The 24048-nt window shown below is 39.5% G+C and overlaps 1 protein-coding gene across 2 annotated transcripts in view; it reads right to left on the minus strand.

The window, feature by feature from the left end:
- Positions 1 to 24048, minus strand: part of sptbn1 (spectrin, beta, non-erythrocytic 1) — a 251358-nt gene that overhangs the window by 50735 nt on the left and 176575 nt on the right. For both annotated transcript variants that reach the window (XM_055162977.1, XM_020917010.2), the window contains 6 exons: positions 21962 to 22113; positions 9607 to 9780; positions 6523 to 6614; positions 4828 to 4908; positions 1148 to 1263; positions 508 to 620 (listed from right to left, as the gene is read on the minus strand). In XM_055162977.1, coding sequence (XP_055018952.1) covers positions 508 to 620; positions 1148 to 1263; positions 4828 to 4908; positions 6523 to 6614; positions 9607 to 9780; positions 21962 to 22113 — 728 coding nt within the window. The remainder of the gene's footprint in view (positions 1 to 507; positions 621 to 1147; positions 1264 to 4827; positions 4909 to 6522; positions 6615 to 9606; positions 9781 to 21961; positions 22114 to 24048) is intronic.

Raw genomic sequence — 24048 nt, forward strand, 5'->3', positions numbered from 1 at the left:
CCTGGGTCGCATTTGAAAAAAATTTATCTGTGTCATTCATTAAAAGATCAGATACAGGTCACAGAGGCAAAAAAAAAAAATCGAATTTGGGTCACTTCAGGCTGCAGTCTGAATGTAGCCAAGATCTCATCCAACAAAATCTCACGGGACATGTTTATATTTGGATTGGACCAAAAAAAGGGTTACGGAGTTGGTGAGTTACATCTCTTACAGTTCCAGAAAGCAGTACCATGCAGAATGAAAAGAAAATATGAAATCAAATAAATGAAAAAATTGTGAGGCCAAATTTCGAAACGGAATCGTGAAATGTATTTATGAGGAATTATGATAAATCTCGTCTTGTCTCGTTCTCATGGACCCAATCTCGTATTTTGTGTCTCGTCTTATCCCTACACACTCACTTCTTTGTACACTACTAAACTACACTACTTCTAGCTCTACACACTGGATAAATGCAGTTATTTTGTCCCTATAGCTGGTCCTGCTGTGTACTCTGTGTGTACTGACCTTTCCAATCCTCTTGCCCTCCACCTTCAGAGCCTTCATCTTGGAGAAGTAGTGGTAGTAAGTGACCACGTAGGTGATGATGGATTTCTCGTCAGGGTGGTCCACGCTGATGTCTGCGCGCACACACACACACACACACACACACGTTAAAAGGCAGTAGTGGAAAGTGGCCAAGTTAAAGTGGTAAGGTACTTAAGTATAAATCTGTACTTTTCACAGTGGATCCTTTTACTTTGACTTCACTACATTTGAGAGCAGATAACGGTACTTTCTACTCCACTGCATTTTTGAACTGGACTGTTTGAGACCCGCTTAAATATATTTTACACGTTCATAATTTGAGCAAAGAAAAATATACAAATAAAAACAGCTAGGAAAACATGATTCAGTCGTTTCTTTTCAAAAATATCAGAACAAATCTCAAAATCTACGCCAAATTCTTTTACTTTTTACTCTTACATTTCTACATTTTTAAACAGATTTTTTTCATGTGATACTTTTACTTGGTATTTCTTTTCTCTGGTATCTGTTTTACTTAAGGAACAGAATTGAGTACTTCATCCTGCACAGTCCTACTCATTTTTTGGTTGTTTATTATTCATTCATTCATTTATTTGTTATCATGTTACAGAGTGGTCACCTTCGGGGTCCAGGAGTTTGGTGAGGCCCAGGTGCTGCTCGGCCAGGTTGAAGGCATTCTGCAGATTGTAGTGAGCGTTGGATTTCTTCAGCTTGTCAAAGTCGATCAGGTCCGGTCTAAACACCAAACAAAACACAAACGGTTATAAAAACAAAACATTTATAAACATTTTAAAGGATGCACCAGTTCACAAAAATACCCAGATAATCAATACTACAAACTAAATACTCATTTGAATAAAAGTACTAATAACTAAAAGTGCACCAAGTAGCTTTTCTTGTAATGGGCATTCTTGAAATATTCCACAGTATAGCATTAAACCGATCCATCATGCATTTATTCAAACACAGTGTTTTCTTGAAAATATGCAGTCTTATAGTGAACTTTTCTACTAGGAGATAGTCGTGTTTACTCCAGACAAAGCAATGACAGCTCCATGGAAACAAAAAGTAGGAAAGGTTCATAGTGCACCTTTAAAATAGGACAGTTTAAGTTTTTTCTTGGCCTCATTTCAAGCTGTATAAGACCACATGAATAAATGATAAATTAAGACACTATTGTGTTATAACTAGGGATTTAACAATAACTAAAATATTGCGATATTGTACTTTCAAAAGTCTCACAATAATATCGTGGGCTGTCACAATATATCGAATATTCATTGTTATGGTGCAGCAACAGCTTAAAAACAGACAGAAGTACATAGACCATGATCCTTTGCTCTGTTTTAGTCCAATCTACATGATAAAACAACTGTTATTAAGCGCTTTTAAATCTTAATTACTTGGATTATGACAGAAAAGTAGTATATTCACAGTTTTGTTAGCTTCCGTAAAATATTGCAATAAATATCGTACTGTGAGATGCTTATCGTGAAAATATCGTATCGAGAGATTTGAATATCGTTACATTCCTAATTATAACTATGCTTTTCTTATTTTTTTCTCCAATAGGGAATCTAAATTAGTATTAAGAGTCCAGTTTTTTTCCTCAGTTTTGAAATTAAGTTTGAGATTTTGCAACACTAGCTGTTTATTTGGGAGGCTCACTTAAAAGAGCAGATAAGTTCAGTGGTGCCATTGTCATATTTCAAATGATTATGGATAAATAAGTGTTTAATAACATCTTCATAATAACATAATAACATTAGAGTCTTCCATGTGATGTATTGGACCGGACAGAGAGCAGCGTGAAACTGGCGCACTGTGACCTAACCTCTGGGTCACCTGCTGAGACGCCTGTGGTTTTTACAGAAGAAAAAATACTGGACACTCTGCAAACTGAATTTCTCTTAGGAGCCTTTACTGATTCAACAAAAGGAATTAAATAGTGATCTCTTTGAGGACAATGGCTTACTGTCGTTTGTGGACTTGTGTGCTAAATATGATTTATCACGGGTAACTTTTTACTTCTACTTGCAGCTGCGACTTGTGCTTAAAGAGCTTGGAGCCCTTTTAAGGAGTCTTCTGTCTGAGCTTCCTGTGAAGAAATTGTTATTAAATACCTCTAAATTGGGGGCTAAACTTTTGCTTACAAGTTCTTATCAACCTCTGGCTTTGGACTCCTTGTGGAAGGCAGATTTTGGGGCCTGTCTTGGACTGAGACGAGGTGTGGGAGAGTATTAACATGTCCTCTAGGAATCCTGATCACCAACAAATCCATTACAATTTTGCACATCTGTTATATTTAACTCTTAAAAAAATATTTGTTGAAACTTGAGGATTGCAGTAATTGTGAATATGTATATATATGTATATATATGTACATGTAAGACGTACACATGTGATCATATCAAGCATTTCAGAATTCATAAACGTACAGTCACTGTGATTATTGCTGTAAATCAGGGGTCTCCAACCTCTTTCTTCCACTGAGCTACCTTTACAAAAGCAAAATACCAAACAGCTATTAATTTTAGGACCAACAAGAAATTGAAAACCTTAGGAAATTAGGAAAACCTTAGATGGGGAATAGTTAGATACCTATAAAACAGAAACCTTTATCCATTTATCAGTGCACAGAGTTCGACATCAGAATGATACTTTTACAATGAATGGGAGCTCATCAGATTTTAGTCATTCAGTACATTGTGTAAAATTCAGAAATCCTTCGGCGAGCTACTTGGAAAGGGGTGGGAAGCTACTGGTGGCTCCCGAGCTACAGGTTGGAGACCCCTGCTGTAAATCAATAAAAAAAGTTTATCACAAAAAAAAAACAAACAAACAAAAGGAATCCAATAGTGACCGTAATTTACAGTTTAAAGGTCCTATATTATACAAAACGGATTTCTCGTTCTTTTCTGAGCTTTATGTCCTGTTATAATGCTGTTACCTCAACAAAAACATACCCAGAGTTATGTTTTGTTTCATTCACATGTGAGTAACCATTTTTTATTAGTCTGTTTACATCTCCAAAGCTCAAAATGCTCTGTTCTACCTTGTGATGTCATGAAGAGGCAGTTTAAGTGAACAGCTCCTTTTACGTTTAGTTCAGTAGAGATTGGCAACTCCAGAGCTGAACTTATCCAAACGATTCTAGTGAAGTTGCAAGTGTAGATGACATCAAGTTGGAACAGGAGAACTCTGCCTAAATATGCAGGATTTGTGTGTTAAACATGTGTGAATGAAACAAAACACAACTCCAGGTCTGTTTGTGATGAGGAAACGACATTATAAGATAAGAAAATAATTACTGCTGGGTGAATAATTTCTAACCAAAGTCACACGATGGTTCCATTCATAATTCCATACACAATAGACATGCTTGTATATCTGACCATAGAATGTCAACTTTTACGATCACATTAGCGTGCTCATTATTCTGTCATCTTTGAGCCTAGTTTAATCTTCATTTATCACAGTGCTCAGAGTAAACGCACACTGCTCAGCTGATGGTCAGAAGACTGTCACAAACACATGTTGTTTATGGATATTAGCACATAAAGCTCCCATTCTCCTCAGGCTATTCTCTAGTGTCTCTGTGTAATCTCACTGTACATGTGACCTGACCATACACAGACCGCTGCTTCTGTCACACCACATATTATCCAGGTATTAAAAAGATGATGGTCTACAGAGGTTTCTCAGAGGAAATGTAGAAGACCTGAGAGATAATCCTACCTGTGTTTGTGGATTAAAAATATAGAAAACCACAGATGATCCTACCTGTGTCTGTGAATGAGAGCAGAGGCGGCGCTACCAATAGGCAAAAGTAAGCAGCTGCCTGGGGCCCCCAAACCTGGAGGGGCCTCCACCCAATTGCCCTCAGTGCCACTAATTGCAGAGGCCGCAAAACAATTTGATTTTCTCTCAATATGACATTAAATGAGAGTAGTTTACTTTTAAACAATGATCATAAGAAAATTAATAATAATCATATCCAATGGATGTAAACAAAAATGTAATTGTAGTAGCAAAAAAATAAAACTACTTTGAGTTCTTGTTATCTATTAGGCCACCTAACTAAAAACACAAGTTTCCAATCCACCATAATTCAAATAAATAGAGATGTGCATGTCTCAAGAATGGGAAAAAACAGACATACAAATAAATTTATATTAACAAATACATTTATATTAACAAAAAAACTGTGCATTATAATGAGAGCCCCAAACACAAGTTTGCCTAGGGCAAACTCCACCAATGAATGAGAGATATAGAAAACCAGAGAGATGGTCCTACCTGTGTTTGTGAATGAGAGCGTTGAAGGCCATGCCGTCTCTCCAGCTCGTGGTGAAGTTGTGGATGTTCACGTTTGGATAGCTGTAGAAACAGGAAAAACATTTATTGTAGGACTGATCTGGGCACAAGCAGTCACAACCTACAACTCTGTGTTAAATGAAATAAAAATAGATTTTAAAAAGTACAAAACGTGAAAATACTTGTTGTATATAGTAGACATATATTTAGTTTGAATGATACTAGAGCCAGAGAGCGGTTTGAGCAGTGGTGCTCCAACCCAAAGGTCAGAGGATTCCAGCTTGGACCAACTTCTGCTGTTGGGTTCTTAGGCAAGACACTTCACCCACTTTGCCTAGTGTGAAAGTAGTGTGTGTGTGTGTGCGTGTGTGCGTGTGCATGCGTGTGCGTGTGTGTATGTGTGTGTGTGCGTGTGCATGAGTATTGGTGGGCCGATGGTACAGATTGGCAGCCTCGCCCCAGGGCAGCTACAACTACAATCTTACCTTCATTAAAGGGCCCATCTCATGCAAAATAACTCTTTTCACATTGTATCTTCTGTACATAAACAAGCACAATTTGGGTTTTGGAACATCCACACAATAGATATGAAATCTTACTGATTTCTTGGAGACAGTCACAGAACAGGAACTATGAAAGGTCGGTAATTGCTCATCCCCCCGCCCGTCCTGAGAAAGCACAAGCTCCGCCCTCCAAACGTGACGTAGGCTCTGAGTGAGCCGCCCTTCCTCCTCCCATCTCAGGGAGGGAGGGGGAGACAGGTGTGCACCCTAATAGCAGTAGGAATAAACTTTTATTCATCATGGAGATACAGCGCGTTCAGCCGCATGTGTTGGACCTGGAATCGGACGAGGACTTTGAGGAGCACGAAGCTCAAGCACCGCGTCCACATCAATTACTGATTGACAAAGTATTAATAAACATTAGTAGATAAACTTATTATATCGTGTACACTGCAGTGTAGAACAATTATCTTATGCTGTCACTTTTGTTTAGGTGTTCATGTGGGAACTGTCAGTCGATGCAGGGTGGAGGCGGGGCAGAGGCGGAGGCAGTGGAGGGGGAGGGGGGCGGGTGCGAAGCGCCTTCTGCTACGTCATACGCGTCATAGGTGTAGCTGCTGCGTCATCGTTGTAGCAGCTTTAGTTCGTTGTCACGTGGGAGGGTGGCAGAAATATGTTGTAATTTGTTAGAAAAAAGCCAAATCAATCTAAAAAACACTTTGGCGACAAATACAAGGCCCACACATCACTCTTAGAAGGCAGAAAGCTCTGAAAAGTTGATTTTGCATGAGCCGGGCCCTTTAAGAATGGAGTGAATGACTAATGACAGTGAAGCAGTTTAAAAGGCTTTGTGGAGCCTGTAGGTGCATTACAATTTTACATGTAAATAGTATAGAATAGTAGAAAGTAATAAGTAATACTTGAGTCTAATAAAAGGACAGACTGTTAAAACTTTTGAATTCCAGGTTCATTTGTTGTCACATCACCCAACCCTAGTTTCCACATGAACAGTCACAGCACAGCAGACAGCACGGGGCCTTCTGATTGGCCGACCTCTTCTGCCTCGAGGTCAGGACTTTAATTACAGTCTGAGAGATCCCTCCATCATAGGGCCCTCGGTGCTAGGCCCTACATAGAGCTAGTGCGCATGAATGAGCGACTCTAGCGTCCTTACCCTGCGGTCTTCATCTGACACCACAGCAGCAGAGCATCTTTAGCAGACTTCTTCTCCTTGTTGTCTTCCGTCTCCACGCTGATGTCTTGAATCTGGAACACAAAATTTAAGTTCATTTTAAGAAGGATAAAACGGATTAGGATTTAAGCAAAACCCTTTTAAAATGACCCAAAACCTCTAGCCAAAATCTCCCCCTTCACTGACTTAAAAGCGTGCAGCAAAAGTATTCGAATCTGCAATTAGCCTTAGCACGTCTCATTGTAAGACATAGTGAGTCGTTAGCGTTGTGTTAGCGTTGTGTTGGCGTAGTGTTAGCGTTGTAGTCAGCATGCATCGGCTCCATGTCAGCCTCCTCTTCTGTGGCGCAGGATTGGAAAGACTAAAAACAGTATTTTTAATCCGAGCGGCTTATAAAAGGCTCAGTCCTGATCACCCATCTCCCCAACTGTTCACTGTACAACATGGCAGGACTGGCACAGAGGAAGGGGAGGGTAAGGGAGGGAAGGGGAGGGTAAGGGAGGGCACGGGAGGGCATTGGGTGGGATGGTAGACATGTTTTTACTTTAAAAATGATTTGTGACATTTGTGTTTACAAGCAGAGGTGGATACTGGAGCCAAAAATTCAACAGATACTTCAAAACAATATAACTCAAGTAAAATACAAAGTAGTTGTCTATGAAATAACTCAGGTAAGGTTTATATAAACACTGTTGGGCAAGTTACTTTAAAACTGTAATGTGTTATTTATGACTTGTTACTGTCATTTCAAAGTAATTCCTTACATTACAATATTACTGCATTTATAATGTAAGGCATTACTTTACTATTGCATTACTTTTAAGTTACTCTCACCAAAATAACTGCGAAGATGCTGAACTTCTGCGCCGTATATGGACTGAGCCAGGACTGAGCCAGGACTGAGCCAGGACTGAGCCAGAGCTGAGCCAGAGCTGAGCCAGAGCTGAGCCAGAGCTGAGCCAGAGCTGAGCCAGAGCTGAGCCAGAGCTGAACCAGAGCTGAACCAGAGCTGAACCAGGACTGAGCCAGGGCTGAACCAGGGCTGAACCAGGACTGAATCAGGACTGAATCAGGACTGAATCAGGACTAAACTAGGTCTAAATTAGGTCTAAACCAGAGCTGAACCAGGACTGAATCAGGACTAAACTAGGTCTAAACTAGGTCTAAATTAGGTCTAAACCAGAGCTCAACCAGGACTGACCCAGGTCTAAACCAGAAATGAACCAGGACTAAACCAGAGCTGAACCAGGATTGAATCAGGACTAAACTAGGTCTAAACTAGGTCAAAACTAGGTCAAAACTAGGTCAAAACTAGGTCAAACCCAGGACTAAACTAAGACTAAACCAGAGCTGAAACAGGAGTGAACCAGGTCTAGACCAGAACTGAACCAGGACTAATCCAGGTCTGAACCAGAACTAAACCAAGACTAAACCAGGACCAAACCAGGACTAATCTTGGACTAGAACTTGGAATCTAGGACTGCCCCTGAGAGAACCCCCGAGCGTGATCGGGCGTCAGCTGCGTTTAGCCCCGTGGAGCGCGGAGTTCTGCGCCGTCCTTTCGCTCGCAGTCACATGACGGTCTACGCGGGCGCGCCTCTGGCCTGTAACTATGGTGTTTAACTGCTGCTGATATTGTGGTGATTTTAGCGAATTTGTATGAAGAAAAACGAAAAACCCGCCACTTCAATCCAGGTTAAGTTACTGACATTTGTACACAGTAAAATATTAAAAAATGTTTTCCTTTAATATCTTAAATTACTGAGTTACAGCAAAAAACAATGCATTACAGTAATTCCTTATTTTTATAATGCGTTACTCCCAACACTACATATAAACCATATATCTCAAGTGACACTATCAGGTAAAATTGCAGATCTGTGGAGAGGCGATCCCACTCACAGAAATAATATTTTTTTAAGGTATTACTGAACAGCGAACAGTGGGTCACCATCAAATATAATCAAGGTTTCATATTGAACTTTCATTCAACTTTAAGTCATCCACAAATTCTAGTTAGTATTAGATTTTCAAAAGGACAAACCACAAAAATGAGAGAAACTGAATCATATCTGAAGGAGCGTCAAAGCTTTTGTCACTTGTAGACTTATTACAGACTTAAAGGGACAGTTCGGAATTTTGGACATAGGACCTAATTTCCTCGTGAGCCAGAGTGTTGGAGACGTGTGGAGACACTTTTTTAATTATTCCGTCCAGTGCTTGTATTTGCAGAGGTCACTGGTGCTAGGCTAGTGCATGTCAATGGCCATAGTTATCCTGCCACTAAAAACAGTCTTACCCACTCCACAAAACATGTGAGGCAAAACAATTATAACTCCAGACTGTCAGCGTGAATGTCTATGTTGATAGAATAATTTTAGAAGTAAAACCAGCTTTGCATTTGAAGGATTTATGTTTGAGCAGCAGCAGCGGGTTGTACTTCCTGATAGAAAGCTTGACAGCAGCAGACTGATATATGAGAAAATAGTCCCTCAACATGCGACGATTCATGCGATGCAAGGTTAGTTTTATTTCAAACATTATTCTATCAACACAGACATTTACATGGACAGTCTGGTGTAATAATTGTTTTGCTTTGGGTGTTTTGTGGAGTGGGTAAGACTGTTTTTAGTGGCAGGATAACTATGGCCATTGACATACACTAGCCCAGCACCAGCGACCTCTGCAAATACAAGGACTGGATGGAATATTTTAAAAAGTGTCTCCACACATCTCCAACACTCTGGCTAACGAGGAAATGAAGTCCTATGTCCCTGTCCCTTTGAACTAAAACACTTATGAAAATAAGTGCTGTTCCACTCTTGAATATGTAACTCTATTATGGGTAAAGGCAGGCTTCTGAAAACTACTAAAAGTAAAAGTAACTGTATAAAAAAGTACAATTTTATCTGAGTACACTTTTGGACATCTCTGATTTGTGAGTTGTGCGTTCCCCGGTCTTTTACTTTGTTCTATGGTTTATCAGAAGAGCCAATATAATAAACGTCTGCAAATAGTTTTACGTGTGTGTCTTGATTGTAAAATGTGCTTTCTCAACAGTCGTACCTGGAAGCGTAAGATGATGGTCCAGATGAGTCCCAGTGTGAGTCTGTGGTTGCCGTCGACAATGTCATGTGACCCCATGTTCTCCAGGTGCACCCTCTGCTCCTTCAGGAACTGCAGAGCTTTGTCCACGTTCTCCAGACAGTGGATCCTCATGCGCCCTTTGGTGGGTTTGGGCTGTAACACAAACACAACTCATTTACAACTCTCATAACTGCAAGTACTCCCTGCACAGCACCATCCCCGGACAGGAGAGCACCTTTGGGGACAGGCTGCTGTTCCTGTCCTGCTCCACGGACACACTCTAGAAGTCGTACGTACCAACACATTGCTATAAATGATGAATGCAGAGGATGGACTGATAACTTTAAATATATTTTCCATGTTGCTGTGTTTGTTTCATTGTTGCTGCTGCTAAAATTAGAATTTTGTTTGGAAATCAATAAAGTATCTATCCCTCTTGTCCAGAAAGAGTCTTTCTCATAGAGCACAATGTAAAGAAACTGCTCATATTTGGCTGACAGGCACCTACTAGGTAAGTAACGATATCCAAATCTCACGGCACAATATTATCACGACATGCATCTCATGGTATGATATTTATTGCAATATTTTGAATATTTTGATATTTTGATACTTTTTTGCTTTTAAAATACCTTGACAGGATATTGGTGTGAATTATTACCATGATAATCCCAAGAATTCAAATAAAAACATATCTCTTCATGTTGTCTGCACTGAAATGAATCATGGGATATGTAGTTTCTGATGTTCATAAGCTGTTGTTACTATAAAAAATGCATTTAAGCAAAGGAACTTGTGATTCGACATATTGAGGCAGCCCACATTATTATTGTGAAACTTTTGAAAAAACATGATCTCAGGATATTTCGGTTATTGTTACATCCCTAACACCTACAGCTTTCAAAAAGGTCAGATTTTGTGGCGATTTTTACTCATTTTTATTACTAGAACTTGCCTTTCAAGATAAAATGTCGGTTCCTGGTCTCTGATTTTACAAAATACATTTCTCCAAAAAGTGCGACTTATAGTCCGGTTCAACTTATAGTCCGAAAAATACGGTACCCAAGAACCATTTGTCTGTTATTCTTCGGTATCTAATGATCTTCCAAACCAGTTCACCAGTTCGACACTGGACAGAGCTCTGTCTCTGTGTGGGGGAGTCCTGTGTGTGACCCTGACCCTGGATGAAATCAATACAATCACTATCATCTTAGCTGAGCCATGATAATGAATAGTGTGTGTGTAAAATGTTGCACTCATTCACTTTATCCTCACATTCCAATATAAACAAATGTGTGGAGATTCCTGTTTAAAATCACAATCCACACACATTTATTTTGGCCCTCCTCAGCACTTGTAGTCCAAAAGGCAGACAGACAGAATGTGCCTCCCTATCTGCAGAGGAGAGGGGGACTTTCCACAGTCTGGACCCAGAGCAGAGGCTGCTGAGTCACAAAGAGGCTTGAGCTACACTGGGTACACTGCAGAGTGGGCTGATTGCAAACGCACCAGAGATTTAAAAGCGCTCATATTGCACTATTTTCTGATCCGTGTTCTAATGCTGTTTCCTCATCAAAAACAGACCTGGACTTGTGTTTTCTTTCATTCACACACGTTTAACACACAAACCCTGCAGTTCTTCTCTTGAACAGAAAACACTCTACTACTACTAAACAAAAGGTAAAAGGTGTCAGTTAACTTGAAAACTACTGCTTCATGACATCACAAGTTGGAACACAACATTTTGAGCTTTGGAGATGTAGACAGACTAATAATAAGAAACATAATAATAAATAACATAAATAATAAAAACAAAACACAACTTCAGGCACGTTTTTGACGAGGTAACCACTTTCTAACATGGATAAAAGTTCAAAAGCGTCAAATGTGTGTAATATAGGACCTTTAATGAAGTATAATAATATGGGAGAAGTGTCTTGCCCAAGGAGACAGCAGTAGTATTCAACGGTCAGAGCTGCGATTGAATAATTCGTGTTCATGACTAGGGATGGATTTTGGATTTTGTGAGCCGATATTCATATAAAATATTTGGCCTGATGTGTCTGAAAACCGATATTTGTCAATGCTGTATTTTCCGCACTATTAGTCGCTCTGGATTATAAGACGCACTGTCATTAAATGGTCTATTTTCAAACTTTTTTCACAAATAAACCACACTGGACTTTAAACATAACACAACAGTTGGATGGGTCAGTGGGACTTTGTTTGTGGCGTTCATGGTGACTCTGGGCTTTGTTCAGTTGTGGCGTGTAGGGAGGGTGCTGTCTGGGACCAACGGATTGTTGGCGTGTTCACAGTGACTCAGGCTACGTTCAGACTGCACGGCTTAATGCTCAATTCCAATTTTTTTGTGAAATCCGATGTTTTTGCGAGGTCGTTCACATTTCCAATTAAATGCGACTTGTATGTGAACTCCAGTTTAAACAGTCCAAAAGTGTCCCACATGCGCACCGGAGGACACATTGACGTCAACCACAGCGAGCGTGCTCTGTTTTTACGGAAGTTGTCGACACATGGACGCGAGCATTGAGCACCTGGTGATTTTAAAGTTCCTCTCGTACCGGAGCCAGAACATGAACAACTTACTTGTTTTAAGGAGGAGATTGAGAAGGAGAAGGACGAGGTTTTTGGTCGTGGTGTTTTGTGGGACAGCGGCAGCGACGTCCGTTGAAAGGAACGTGTGGATGTGGAGACGGAGCCAAGGGTGGTGAGTGGTGATGTGCTTCGCTTCAGTGACACGGAGTTCATTAACAATTTTTGCCTACATCAGAATAGTGACGTTTGTGGCTTGTTGATAACGTGTAGGTGGATGAATGCGCTTTGACCGTTCAGACTGAAGTCGCATGTCAAAAGATCAGATATGTATCGGTTTCAGGAGCACATATCCAAGTGGCCTGGGTCGCGTTTGAAAAAATCGGATCTGTGTCGTTCAGACTGTCATTAAAAGATCAGATACAGGTCACATAGTGGCCAAAAAATCTGATTTGGGTCACTTCAGGCCGCAGTCTGAACGCAGCCCAAGTTGTTCAGTTGTGTCTACAAGTGACACATTGCACTCGCTTTTTCGGTTCGTTCCTCCGTTCCGTTCCTCGTCTGCGTGGAGTGATGAGTGTGGCTGCGGGTGTTTTTCGCTGCACTGTCGCTGTCTGCTCCGTGTGTGCTTGCGTGCGGCTTTGTAGTTTCACCCAAGTGAATTTGTGTATAGGGCGCTCTGGATTGCGGGGCGCGCAGTCGTTTTTCCATGGGGTTGGAGGCTTAAGAGCGCGGCCTATAGCCCGGAAAATACGGTACATTTGCCGATACAATATTTCTTGTTTAAAATCCATAGCGAGACCCACAAATGTATCATAAGTTAAAGATAAAGACAGTGTGATTGTCAGTGTAATCGCTAATATTAATATCTATGGGATCCAGAATGATACAACTTTTTTTTTAGTACTAGTGAATAGTATAAAGTAGTAGTTATCTTAGAAATACAGAGCCAAATCCCAGTCCTGTGTGTACATAGGCTCTGCTCTGTGTCAGACTGAAGCATCTGCCTCTTCAAAAGCAGAGCAGTAAAAGCAGATTCTGTATACACTTCATAAACTCTTCACACCAGATTAAAACGTCTCCAGGATGTTGCCTCACGGTCCATCTGTTTGAGCCCTGACACCATTCTAAACTATGCATGAATGAAATGACTGTTGCTCTAATCACACTGAACTAGAGATAAACCCAAATTTAAGCTTTCTCGCCATTCATATGAAATTAAAAAGAACATCTCACAGTTTTTTGGGAGGATTTTTTATGATTATTATGAATTATTAGCTAGTATTTTAATAGTTTTTGCTGGAATTTTCCACAGAATGGCATTAAACTTATCTATATCCATGGAGACAAGCAGGTGACTCCATCAAAACCAAGAATTTCTGGTACAACTCATATAACTGTATAAATGCAAGTTACGCAAGTTTAAAACCATACTTTGCAGCATTCCAAGCAAACAAAGACATCTCCATGGAAACGTGACAAAACCCTGTACTAGAAACGTTCCATACATGTGCATCTTTAAGAAACTGAAGTATCTGATGTTAAGTAATTTAAGGTTCATGTGATGCTTAAAACTGGAATTTGAATATAAAATAAATAAACTAAAGTACACAGTTGTCAGGTTATGTCCAAATTTCAGTTTTATAGCATTATTAATTGTTCCTACTCAGAGCAAACTTAGTAAATGTGCAACTTTCTAGCCAAAAATGTCTAAATCCAAGTTTGTGCTGCCTTCAGGGACCTTTGCAGTTTCCAGTAGCACCGGGCTGCAGCGGCGGAGTAAGTTAGATCAATCACACTGTCACTTATACCTCCAGACTCAACCCTCCTCACTCTCCCCTTTAGTCGTCCAAGTACTTCCCAGTTTAGCAGCTCTATTTGAAATATGGTTGAGGGCAGAGTTTAGGTGTTTAGTCCCACTTTAAAGATGACCTATTTTGCTTGTGTCTGCTGTATGGTTATAATCTGACACCGCGTGGATCATTGAGTGCGTATACATGCACATCAGTATCCCGGTTATTAGCCATATCCCGGTTATGTCAGTATTCGGGTTACTGTGTTTACATGTTCACTGAGAAACCGGGATACTCATATCCGCGTATACATGATCAAATGGAGTGTCCCGGTTTCTTGACATAATCTTACAAATGCGCAGGCGCAAAAATTTACTTCACACGAGTGCAGGTCATACGACTGCAGATTGTACGTGTGCAGGTTTAGCGCAGCTCTTAATTTTACAGTCATTTTATTCGTGTGGTCACTTTATTTATGTCACTACTGTTGTGGTGAAAGGCTGGAAAGTGTCTTTTGGACGCATGCGCACTCAACTTTATGTTGCAGTAACCGGGGTACTGCGTCTACATGCCACAAGTATCCCAGTTACTATCGGAATAAACCAGCTACAGTAACCCGGTTTCTAATAACCGGGATACTGCCATAACCGGGATACTGAAACCGGGTTACTGCGTATACATGCACCATGAAGAAACCGGGATACTCATAAAACCTGATCATTAACCGGGTTATTGATGTGCATGTATACGCACTCATTCTGTTATAATTAATGCACATTTTAAATCACACTATAGATCTAAAACAAATTAAAGTTAAAGTCGGCTTAAAGTCAGCTGATTTTTTATTTTCATCTGTACCAAAATTAAAACTATGCTATACGAAGTTAGTAAAGAGAGGCGGGAGTTTATTAGCCAGGCTGGAACCGCCTAGTGCCTCCGCTCAATTTAATTTCTCTCGAGCAACTAGGTCAGGAATCAAAATACACTAGACGGTTCGCAAAAACCCTGGAAGTGCGGGTTCGGGCACCAGCCAATCAGTGAAGAGCCATACAGTCTGAGATCGAGGATTTAAAGCCGGAACAAAGAGAATGTTTGGTGAATTTTATCAAGGGGAAAGATGTTATTGTCCGTCTTCCTACGGGATTTGGGAAAAGTTTAATATACCAGTTAGACCAGTTAGCGGTGCATTACATATGTCCTTCTGCTATAAGGTTCCTTCTGCCATAAGGCTTTTAAATGGAAAGTGAATTTGCTACTGTGTCCCTGATGCACTGAGGTTTGAATGGATGGCATCTCTTTTTTTCTTTTATTATTTATAGATTGTGCACGACCAGAGAGGATTAATAAAGTTGTGATTGATTGATTGATTGTCACGACCAAATAGCAGAGACTGGATAAATTTTAAAAAGTACTTGCCTACCGTTGATTGAATGAATCCTAATGCTGAGAGGTCAGACAGTTTCCATGAAGTGAAACTGGCTGAGGGATCCAGCTAGGAGTTTATTGGCAATAGTGCATCTTGAAAATAAGCGATTAAAGATTGCTCAAAGATGCACAAATCACTCCAAATACAACTGAGTGAGTAATCCACTGATGAGAAACAACTATAACTGGGTAAAAGCTCTGAAAAGTTGATTTTGCATAACAGGTCTGTTTTAAATTTCACATTTAAAGGTGCACAATAACTAACTTTTTGGTTGGGGGCCCTGTCACCTGCATGTTTCCATGGATATGTCGTTGCTCTGTTTGGAATATTGCCACAGTATGACATTAAACAGCTCTACCTTACATGTATTCAATTACAGGTGGTTTTATAGCTCAAAAATACCTAGAAAAACAGACATTCTGACTGTGGTCGCCTCTCCACAGATCTGACCTGTAACTTGGTCTGGTTTGGTCTCCATGAAGATTCAACGGTTTAATGCCATACTGTGAAACATTCCAGACAAAGCAACAACATCTCCACGGAGAAAAATGTTTGACATGACGGACCCTACACTAGAAAAGTTGCACAATGCACATTTTTATAAAAGGAAAAAAAAGAAAAAAGAAAAAAAAGAAAATCTGGAATCTATATAAACAGTCATAAATTCCTTGGTTTGTTCTCAGTCAAAGTCTAAAATCATTTGTTAAATCCATTGTTGAATTTCCTGGCGAGCTCTTCATGTCTGTATTCTGTCTCTCTGCATGTGTTTGACAGGAGTTTAAGAAGACCGGATGACAGCTACAGGCCAAGAATAATAAGAAAAAAAAAAAGAAAAAAGAAATGATTAAGAAATAGGGCAAAAAGTTATAGAAATACTTTGGCTTTGGGTCAGAGAAGTTCTAAAGCTGCAGGGACGATGGATAGAATACTGAGAAGGATGAGAGGGCATAAAAGAGACTGGTGTTTCCATGGAGACACAGACTAGTCCCACTGTACCAGGCTCAAAATAGTGAAGATCTACTTTTGGAAATATGCAACACTTGTGCTACATTCTCTTGTATCAAAGAATCTGAGAAATTAATTAAAATAAAGCGTAATATAGAACTTTAGGACTTTTAAGACATGTTATAATGTTGTTACCTCATTAAAAACTGAAATTTTCTTTATACAAGTCTGAGGTGACTGCTGTTCAGTCAGTTGAGTCTTCTAACCGGGGAGTTGCTGGATCAAATCTTCAAGTGAATACGGTTGTTGTGTCTCTGAACATTATAAACAAAACTCCAGGTATGTTTCTGAGGAGGTCACAACATTCTAACATGACTTAAAGCTCACAAGAGTTAACTTTGCATAATACAAGACCTTTAATAGTGCATTGTCCTTGGGTAAGTCCAAAGGTGTGATCTGCTGCAGTTTCCTTGTTATTTCCTCCGTCACCTTCAGACCCTTCATGATTGTAGTGTGATTGAGTGCATTATGTCTACATAGGGGTGGTGGTGGTGCGCGTTTCTTGGCATTCTTTTATCATCAGTGCTTTTGTTTTTAAGGGAAGTGCAAAGTCCAAAGAGTGGACGCCCAGGCACGTCCTTTTTATTAGAGGCAATTTCAACCACCAAACATTTAATTGAGAAAATACAATCTGTCCCTAAATGTCTAGTTTGTGCTCCAAGTGTATATAATAATATGCATTATCTCAGGTCAAAAAATATTTGTTATATTGTTTGCTTTATATCTTAAAATAATACATGTATCATGTATGGGAATCTTGTTTTCAGGCCAGACTAGTGCTGTTCATATGAGTTTTGTGTGTTGCAGATTTTAGCTTTATAGTTTTACTCTACTTGTACAGTGCTGTATTTTATTTGAATCCTTTTTACTCATCCTTCTTAATCTTCATTTGATTCAAAGTGGTTATACTGGTGAAATGTTTTTAACTATAATTATTAAAATAGTTTAAAGTTACATGCATCCTTACTGTGAGCAGGTTCTGATCTCACAAACCTGACTATTATTTGGTCTCCCACTTGTTTCCATGGAAATGTTGTTGCTTTGGCTATAATATTCAATAGCCCAAGCAACAACATTTCATTATCTCCGTAGGGAATGTTTCGAAGAATGGTTTTAACTTTGTATTTCCATGAAATTAAACAGATGATGTGCCTCAAGAAAGTTACATACTGTAGTTACTTAACTTCTTTTGGCTGCATATTTTTATCCTTCTACTGTGGGACAAAGAAATGTTCCCTTAGCTCTTATCTTTTAGCTATTTTGATGCCGAGATAAAGGTTTGAAACTCAATTTTGATGATTCAAATAGGAAACTAGGAAACCTTGCTTGTTCAACTGCAGATTTTTATTGTAATACAGCATGGTCTTGGGTCTAGGCAGTAACAGAAATCAGGTTCCATATTTGGGAATTTACCTTTCTAATATTTCATTGGAAAACACAATGTAATCAATAGGAAAAACGGGCTCCTCCCTTCATCTGAAAGAATGACATCATCACATTCTAGAATCTGAAAACAACCATAGGGATGAGTGACAAATGTTGAACTAAAATTTCAAAACAAAACAAAACAAAAATGGAATCTTTTTTGCCTCATCTCGTTACCAATGGGTTTATGATGTCATAATTGTGATTTTAAATTCATTCTGTACAGGTCACACAGTGAGACAGCAGCAAACTTAGCCAACACTTGAACGCGTTTCTACAAGCTACTGATACCTTTTGTGAAATTTCAGTACAACTTATTTTCACAAAACTACAATGGAAGTGATCAAACCAGCCAATCTTAGGGAGATTACAATCCCTTCTGACGCCCTTCTCCAAATTGTAAGAGGCCATTTTAACAAAATTAGTCCCGTTCAGTGGGTTATGTTATCAAATGGAGTATGCCACATGGAAACCAAAGATATCCTCCTAGCCATGTTCATCGAGCTGGTCCAGACACAAACTGCAAATGTTTTGAAAATGGTGATCACGATGAACAGGTGCGAAGGAGTCGACCTGCGCATTTCAAACCATGATCACGTTTCTGCAAGAATCCATTGGTCTGGTTTTTGCGTGAGCTTTGAACATCTCCACAGTCTCATCTATGGTCGACATTAGCAAAGATTCTCAGGAGCTAACCGCCATGACTGAGAATGAAGTGTCTCAGAAGGTGAACAACGCCCTCTTGAGTTACAACAGGAAAAAGATGTCCCAGTAAACTCCTCACTGAGTAGCCCTGACGCTGCGTGCATCATGGTTGACAAAGCCAGAGCTTGTTCAAAAACCTGCTTGAATCAAATGCCTTGCTCCTGTGCATATAATCTCAGTGACACCACGAGACCAGTAGAGGCCACTGGAGCACGGACAGCATCCGAGAGCTCAGTTTACGCCACCAAAAAGGGCCCACGCCAATGCCGTTTTTCCAATAACCAAAAGAACGTCACATTTGAGGAACCCACACTTCCTGGACAGGCAGATCTGCCTTTGTTTGTCTCTGAAGACGTACCAGCTGTCGTCCTGAAAACACCACCAAAGTATTCGGAATGTTTGTCCAAATGCTCGAGCAGAAAATCAAATCTGTCTCAAGGCGAGACCATAACGCAATGTCTGGTCACTGCGTCAGTGGTAAAAATATTCAAGGACAAAGTTAAGTTACACCTACGAGGTGAAATTTACAAGGCCATCTTAGAACGTCTCACCCAAAAAGCATGGGAGGAGATAGAGATACAACACCACCAGTTTAAGAGAACTGAAAAGAGCTTGCACAAAATCAGTAGCCACGTAACACAAGAACTTAAATTGGTTTATGGCTCAACCGAGTCTATGCTAAAAAGCGTGTTGGATGAAGATGGCAAATTCGACGACCTGTTTGTGGACTTCCTTAAAAAACACCTGGAGATTAGGTTAAATCGTTCTCCATCAGCTCGCTTTTCCAATTTTCTGAGCAAAGTTTTCTGTATCCCGCTCTATTACCAATCTTAAGCAGCTAATTGTTTATTGATCTTTTTTTTTTAATTTTTTTTATTATTTTTTTTAAGACAACTTTTAATTGAATCCATTTAATTTCAGACCCCTCACATTTGGATTCCTCATTTTAGTTTTAAGAAATGCCTTTAGTTGTTAAGTTGTTTGTTGTGTGTATAAACATATAGGGATATGTGTTGATACACAGACGGAGGAGTGAGGACAGCCGGAGAAGAAACGCTACAAAACTTCTATCTCGGTCACAGTCCTTATCAAAGGTGGTGAAGTCATGCACGTACATGTGCAACCGTGACGTGCACAGATTATGACATCATCATCTACAAGGCCTTCTACGTTTCCATGTATGAAAATGACCTGTCCTGATACATTTATGAAAAAAAATAAAAATATATACTTTTAAACTTATTCTATATTTTTGTGTGTGTCTTGATTTTAACACATTACACACTGTAGCTGCCAAATAAAAGGCTCGACATATCAAGAAAAAATAACCAGGAATTTCAGGACATGCCGCCCTCAGAAAGCTACGTGGTGTTGCTTTAACTGTATGATCAAATATCACTATGCATAGCTAGCTTGTGACTGTAATGTTATTTGAGAGAGACTTGTTTAACAGCACAAATCCTCTCACCAATAATACTAGTAAAGTCAGTTCTTTATGGTCAGATTGTGTTAAAATAAAGATCAGAATAAATTGAGTAACAGAGCTCCAGACAGAGCAGTAACTCCAATTAGCATCACACCCCCAGGGAATGATGCTGACGTCAGCTGCAAAGTATCGATCTTTACACACAAAACTTGAACACACAATTTTTTCCTAGTATTTGAGGAAAATATGACCTGCCCCAGTACAGATATATTGTATAAGCAGCTCTTGAGGTCAAAATAAATCCACTGTGAACCGTCTGCATCTAATTATAAAGCGTTTTAATGACAGATCAACAGGAAGTTCAGTCTTAACATGCTAGTTGTTAGCTTTACCATGATGGCAAAACTCTGCTCTGGACTCTGAAAGTTGTAAAAAGCTCTAATAATTAAGGCACTCAGAATGCATAACCTAAATGAGGAAGAACTTTGAACCACTGCAAACTGTTTCAAATCAACTAGTTCTGGTTTTCACGTTTTAAACATCGTAAAATTCAGGTACATAGGCTTTAATTCAATGTCATAAATCCACCATTTTAAGTGTTATTTTTAAGCTTTATGGCTAATATACTTTCCCAGAAGTTCTCCATGTGCTCCAGTGATGACAAAATGGCACTTTTCAGATATTTCTGCTCGCCCTTGAATACTGCACATCTTTTGGAGTTTGCAGAGTTTGACAGTGGCCTATAATGACTCTTTGAGGATATTACTAAAAGTGCTGAGGTTCTGTTGTGCCAGTGAAACTGTAAAATTGTGATGATATTTATTAGGGTTGTAACGGTACACAAAAATCACGGTTCGGTACGTACTTCGGTTTTGAGGTCATGGTTAGATTATTTTTTGGTACAGTATGGGAACAAAATGCAAAACCATTTGTGTGTTTATTGAACCAACAATTTGTTTTAACGGGAAAATAAAATAAATGCAAAGAGCTGCTTGGTAATATTAATAAGTTAAATAAAATATTCTGAAATAAGCAACAAATGTATGAGATATTATAAAAAATGTATTCCTTGTAAACAGTAAACAAAACCTTTTCAAAAGTAAAGTGCAGCACTAACAGTTCCAGCATGAAGCTTTACCAAATTTTCATATTTTTAGCCAACTTGTTCACATTGTCTGCAGTACACAAAATACTCTTTTGCTGCTCGGGACAGAGGTCGCGGGTATGGGGAGGCGAGGACCGCAGCGCAACGACCGTAGTTTTTTGAGGATTCACGTGGTTCAGAAGGATGTGATCAAGGCAGGGGGCAATTGCTGTCAAGGTGGCCGCTCCCAACTATAAAGCACTGCAGAAACACTGCCCCAATCACAGATGAATTCCCTCATGAATATTAAAGAGCCGAGTCTCTGTGTAGCTGCACGTGTAGTGTAATGTAAACACACACAAACTGCGCAAATTCACTTGTCCTCTGCCCTGCACCAAACCGAACGTCCCGTACCAAAGTGGTTCGGAGCGAATACATGAACCATTACAGCCCTAGAGTTTATTCATTTACTCAGATCATTCAGGGTGTAGTGTGTCCTGTGAGGAGTTCTGTCAATTTCACCTCTAAGCTGAGGAGACATTGGCGGCCTTGTCTGTATACATTAAAACATGCTTTGTATATTTACATATTTACGTATATTTTTATAGACTTACTATGAACCAGATATTATATGTTCTTAATAAAAATTGAATTGATTATTTTCTCTCTCTTGCCACAAACTGGAAATAAAAATCAATCAATCAATAATAAGAAATACTGTCCAGCCTAGTGTATTATAGTGTATTATCTGTTTACTACTGACCAGCTAAATTATAATTAAAAATTATAAAATGCAGTACTGACCAGCCTAGTGCATTATGGTGTAATAAATAAGCAGGACTGACCAGCCTAGGGTATTATAGTGTAATATATACGAAGTATTGACCAGCTTAGTGTATTATATAAGTAGTACTGACCAGCCTCTCCCCGGACAGCACCTCCAGCAGTTTGATGAGCATGCGTCCGTCCCTTAGGTCCATGTACAGGTCAGTGATCCTGCAGGACACTCGAGACAGGTGAGAGTTCACCCACTTAGTGAAGGTCTTCTTCTGGACAGCCTCACGCTCATCTGAGGAACACAAGAGGAACAGTATTTAGAATAACAAGAAAAAAATACTCATCTGAGGAATAAAACACACAGATACATAAGAGTTACTACAAGTAAAAATACAACAGAACCCACAGAGGAGAGATACAAACTTCTGACACCTGCTGGGTCCTATGGAGGGACAAAGAATATGCAAGAAAATATGATGTAGGTCTGTGTACATAGCTTGGCTCATCAGACGGTTTCACTTCGTAGAAACCGTCTGACCTCGCAGTGTTAGAATTCGTTCGCTCGACGGTAGGTGGGTACTTTTTTTTTTATTTAACCAATCGCTGCTATTTGGTAGTGACGTATGAAATGCGCCGCTAACAGGGCTAACTGGTAAATTAAGCTTTTCAAAATCCCGTAGGAAGAAGGGCGATAATGTCTTTCCAAACATTCTCTTTGTTCCAGCTTTAAATCCTCGATCTCAGGAATCGTTGACAACACTGAATATATGGCTCTTTGCTGATTGGCTGGTGCCGAACTTGCACTTCCGGAGTTTTTGCAAACTGTTTAGTGTATTTTGACTCTTGACGAGTTGCTAGAGAGAAATGAAATTGAGCGGAGGCACTAGGTGGTGCCAGCCTGGCTAATGTGTACATGCTTTATAGAGAAAGTTTAGTTTGGAAAAAAGATTTCTGAAAGTTTTTTATTATAATGTATTATTATACTTGAATATTACCATTATAATTTAAATTTTAATCCTATATATTTTAAAGGAATCAGTGCTGCATAGAAGGTATTGCATGTACTGTATAGGTTCAGATACCTTTATTGTAAAGCAGATATTCTTAAGAAGTTGTCATTGCAAATGAGAAGGTGTTCTCAATTGACTTACCTGGTAAAATATTCAATAAATAAAATTGTAATTACAGTAAGTTTTGAAACCAAAAAAACATCACAACTTTTAAGCAATGACAACCTGCACTCTTTCCATCCATTAACCAATAAAGACTCTCCCCTCCTTTTACTTGCAACACATCCTATCACCCGTCTACAGCAGCACAACCATCAGCCGCCTCAGCCGCCTCCTCCTCTTCACCATCAGCTCATTATTTTCCCTTAATATCCCATCCTCTCCTTCATCACATCACTGAAATCTAAGCACAAAAGTTTCTTTCTATTCAATAAATCTTTCACTCATTGTCTGTGCATCTCTTAAGTCTGTAAGACGTTCATTTACTAAATTGTGAATCCAGATGAGTTCAGAATGTTGACGTCTGTTGCGTTGTCTCATTGTTCTTGGAAGACGTTCAAATTTCCTTTGTCTGATCTAAATAAAACCTCACGACCCCAGCAGCTGCACTCCTCTATCCCCAAAGGTCCGTTACTATTGTCTTAGCTCAGTACAGTAAGTGTGTACTTTACAGTATTGCGTGCACTTTACAGTACTGTGTGTAGAAGTATTTCCTGAACTGAATGTGAAGTCGGTGACACATGAAAAGATGAAAGTGAAGGAAAGAGAGGAGAGGGTGTGACAAACAAATGCACAGCTGCAGCCAGCACAGGGGAAAGCAAATGTGAACGAATGAAAACATTTGACTATAGTGAAAAAAATCTAATGTTCATGAGATAAGTTTGGAAATGGGTCAAAAATATTACTGAAATTTTCGAATACACATTACTCAAATAAAACAAGAGTATTTTCATAAACTGCACTCCAGAATACACACTTCTTGTACATTTATGAAGATATGAGTCTGGTTAGTGCTGAATCTCCCAGAGTTCAGATGGGCATGATTGACAGGTGGATTAGCCTCACGTCTTCTCGAACTCCGGAAGAAGCAAATCACAGCTTAAATCGGGCAAATTCTCCTGTAGTGTGTGACGGCCTTAACTCACAGTGAGAAGAGTCACCACAAACTTTACTCAAATAAGTACAATTACACAAGTAGAGGTACCGTATTTTGGGCA

The sequence above is a fragment of the Boleophthalmus pectinirostris genome, unplaced genomic scaffold (assembly GCF_026225935.1).
Source record: "Boleophthalmus pectinirostris isolate CB_2022bp ecotype Guang Dong unplaced genomic scaffold, ASM2622593v1 HiC_scaffold_5, whole genome shotgun sequence".
Classification (NCBI taxonomy): Eukaryota; Metazoa; Chordata; class Actinopteri; order Gobiiformes; family Gobiidae; genus Boleophthalmus; species Boleophthalmus pectinirostris.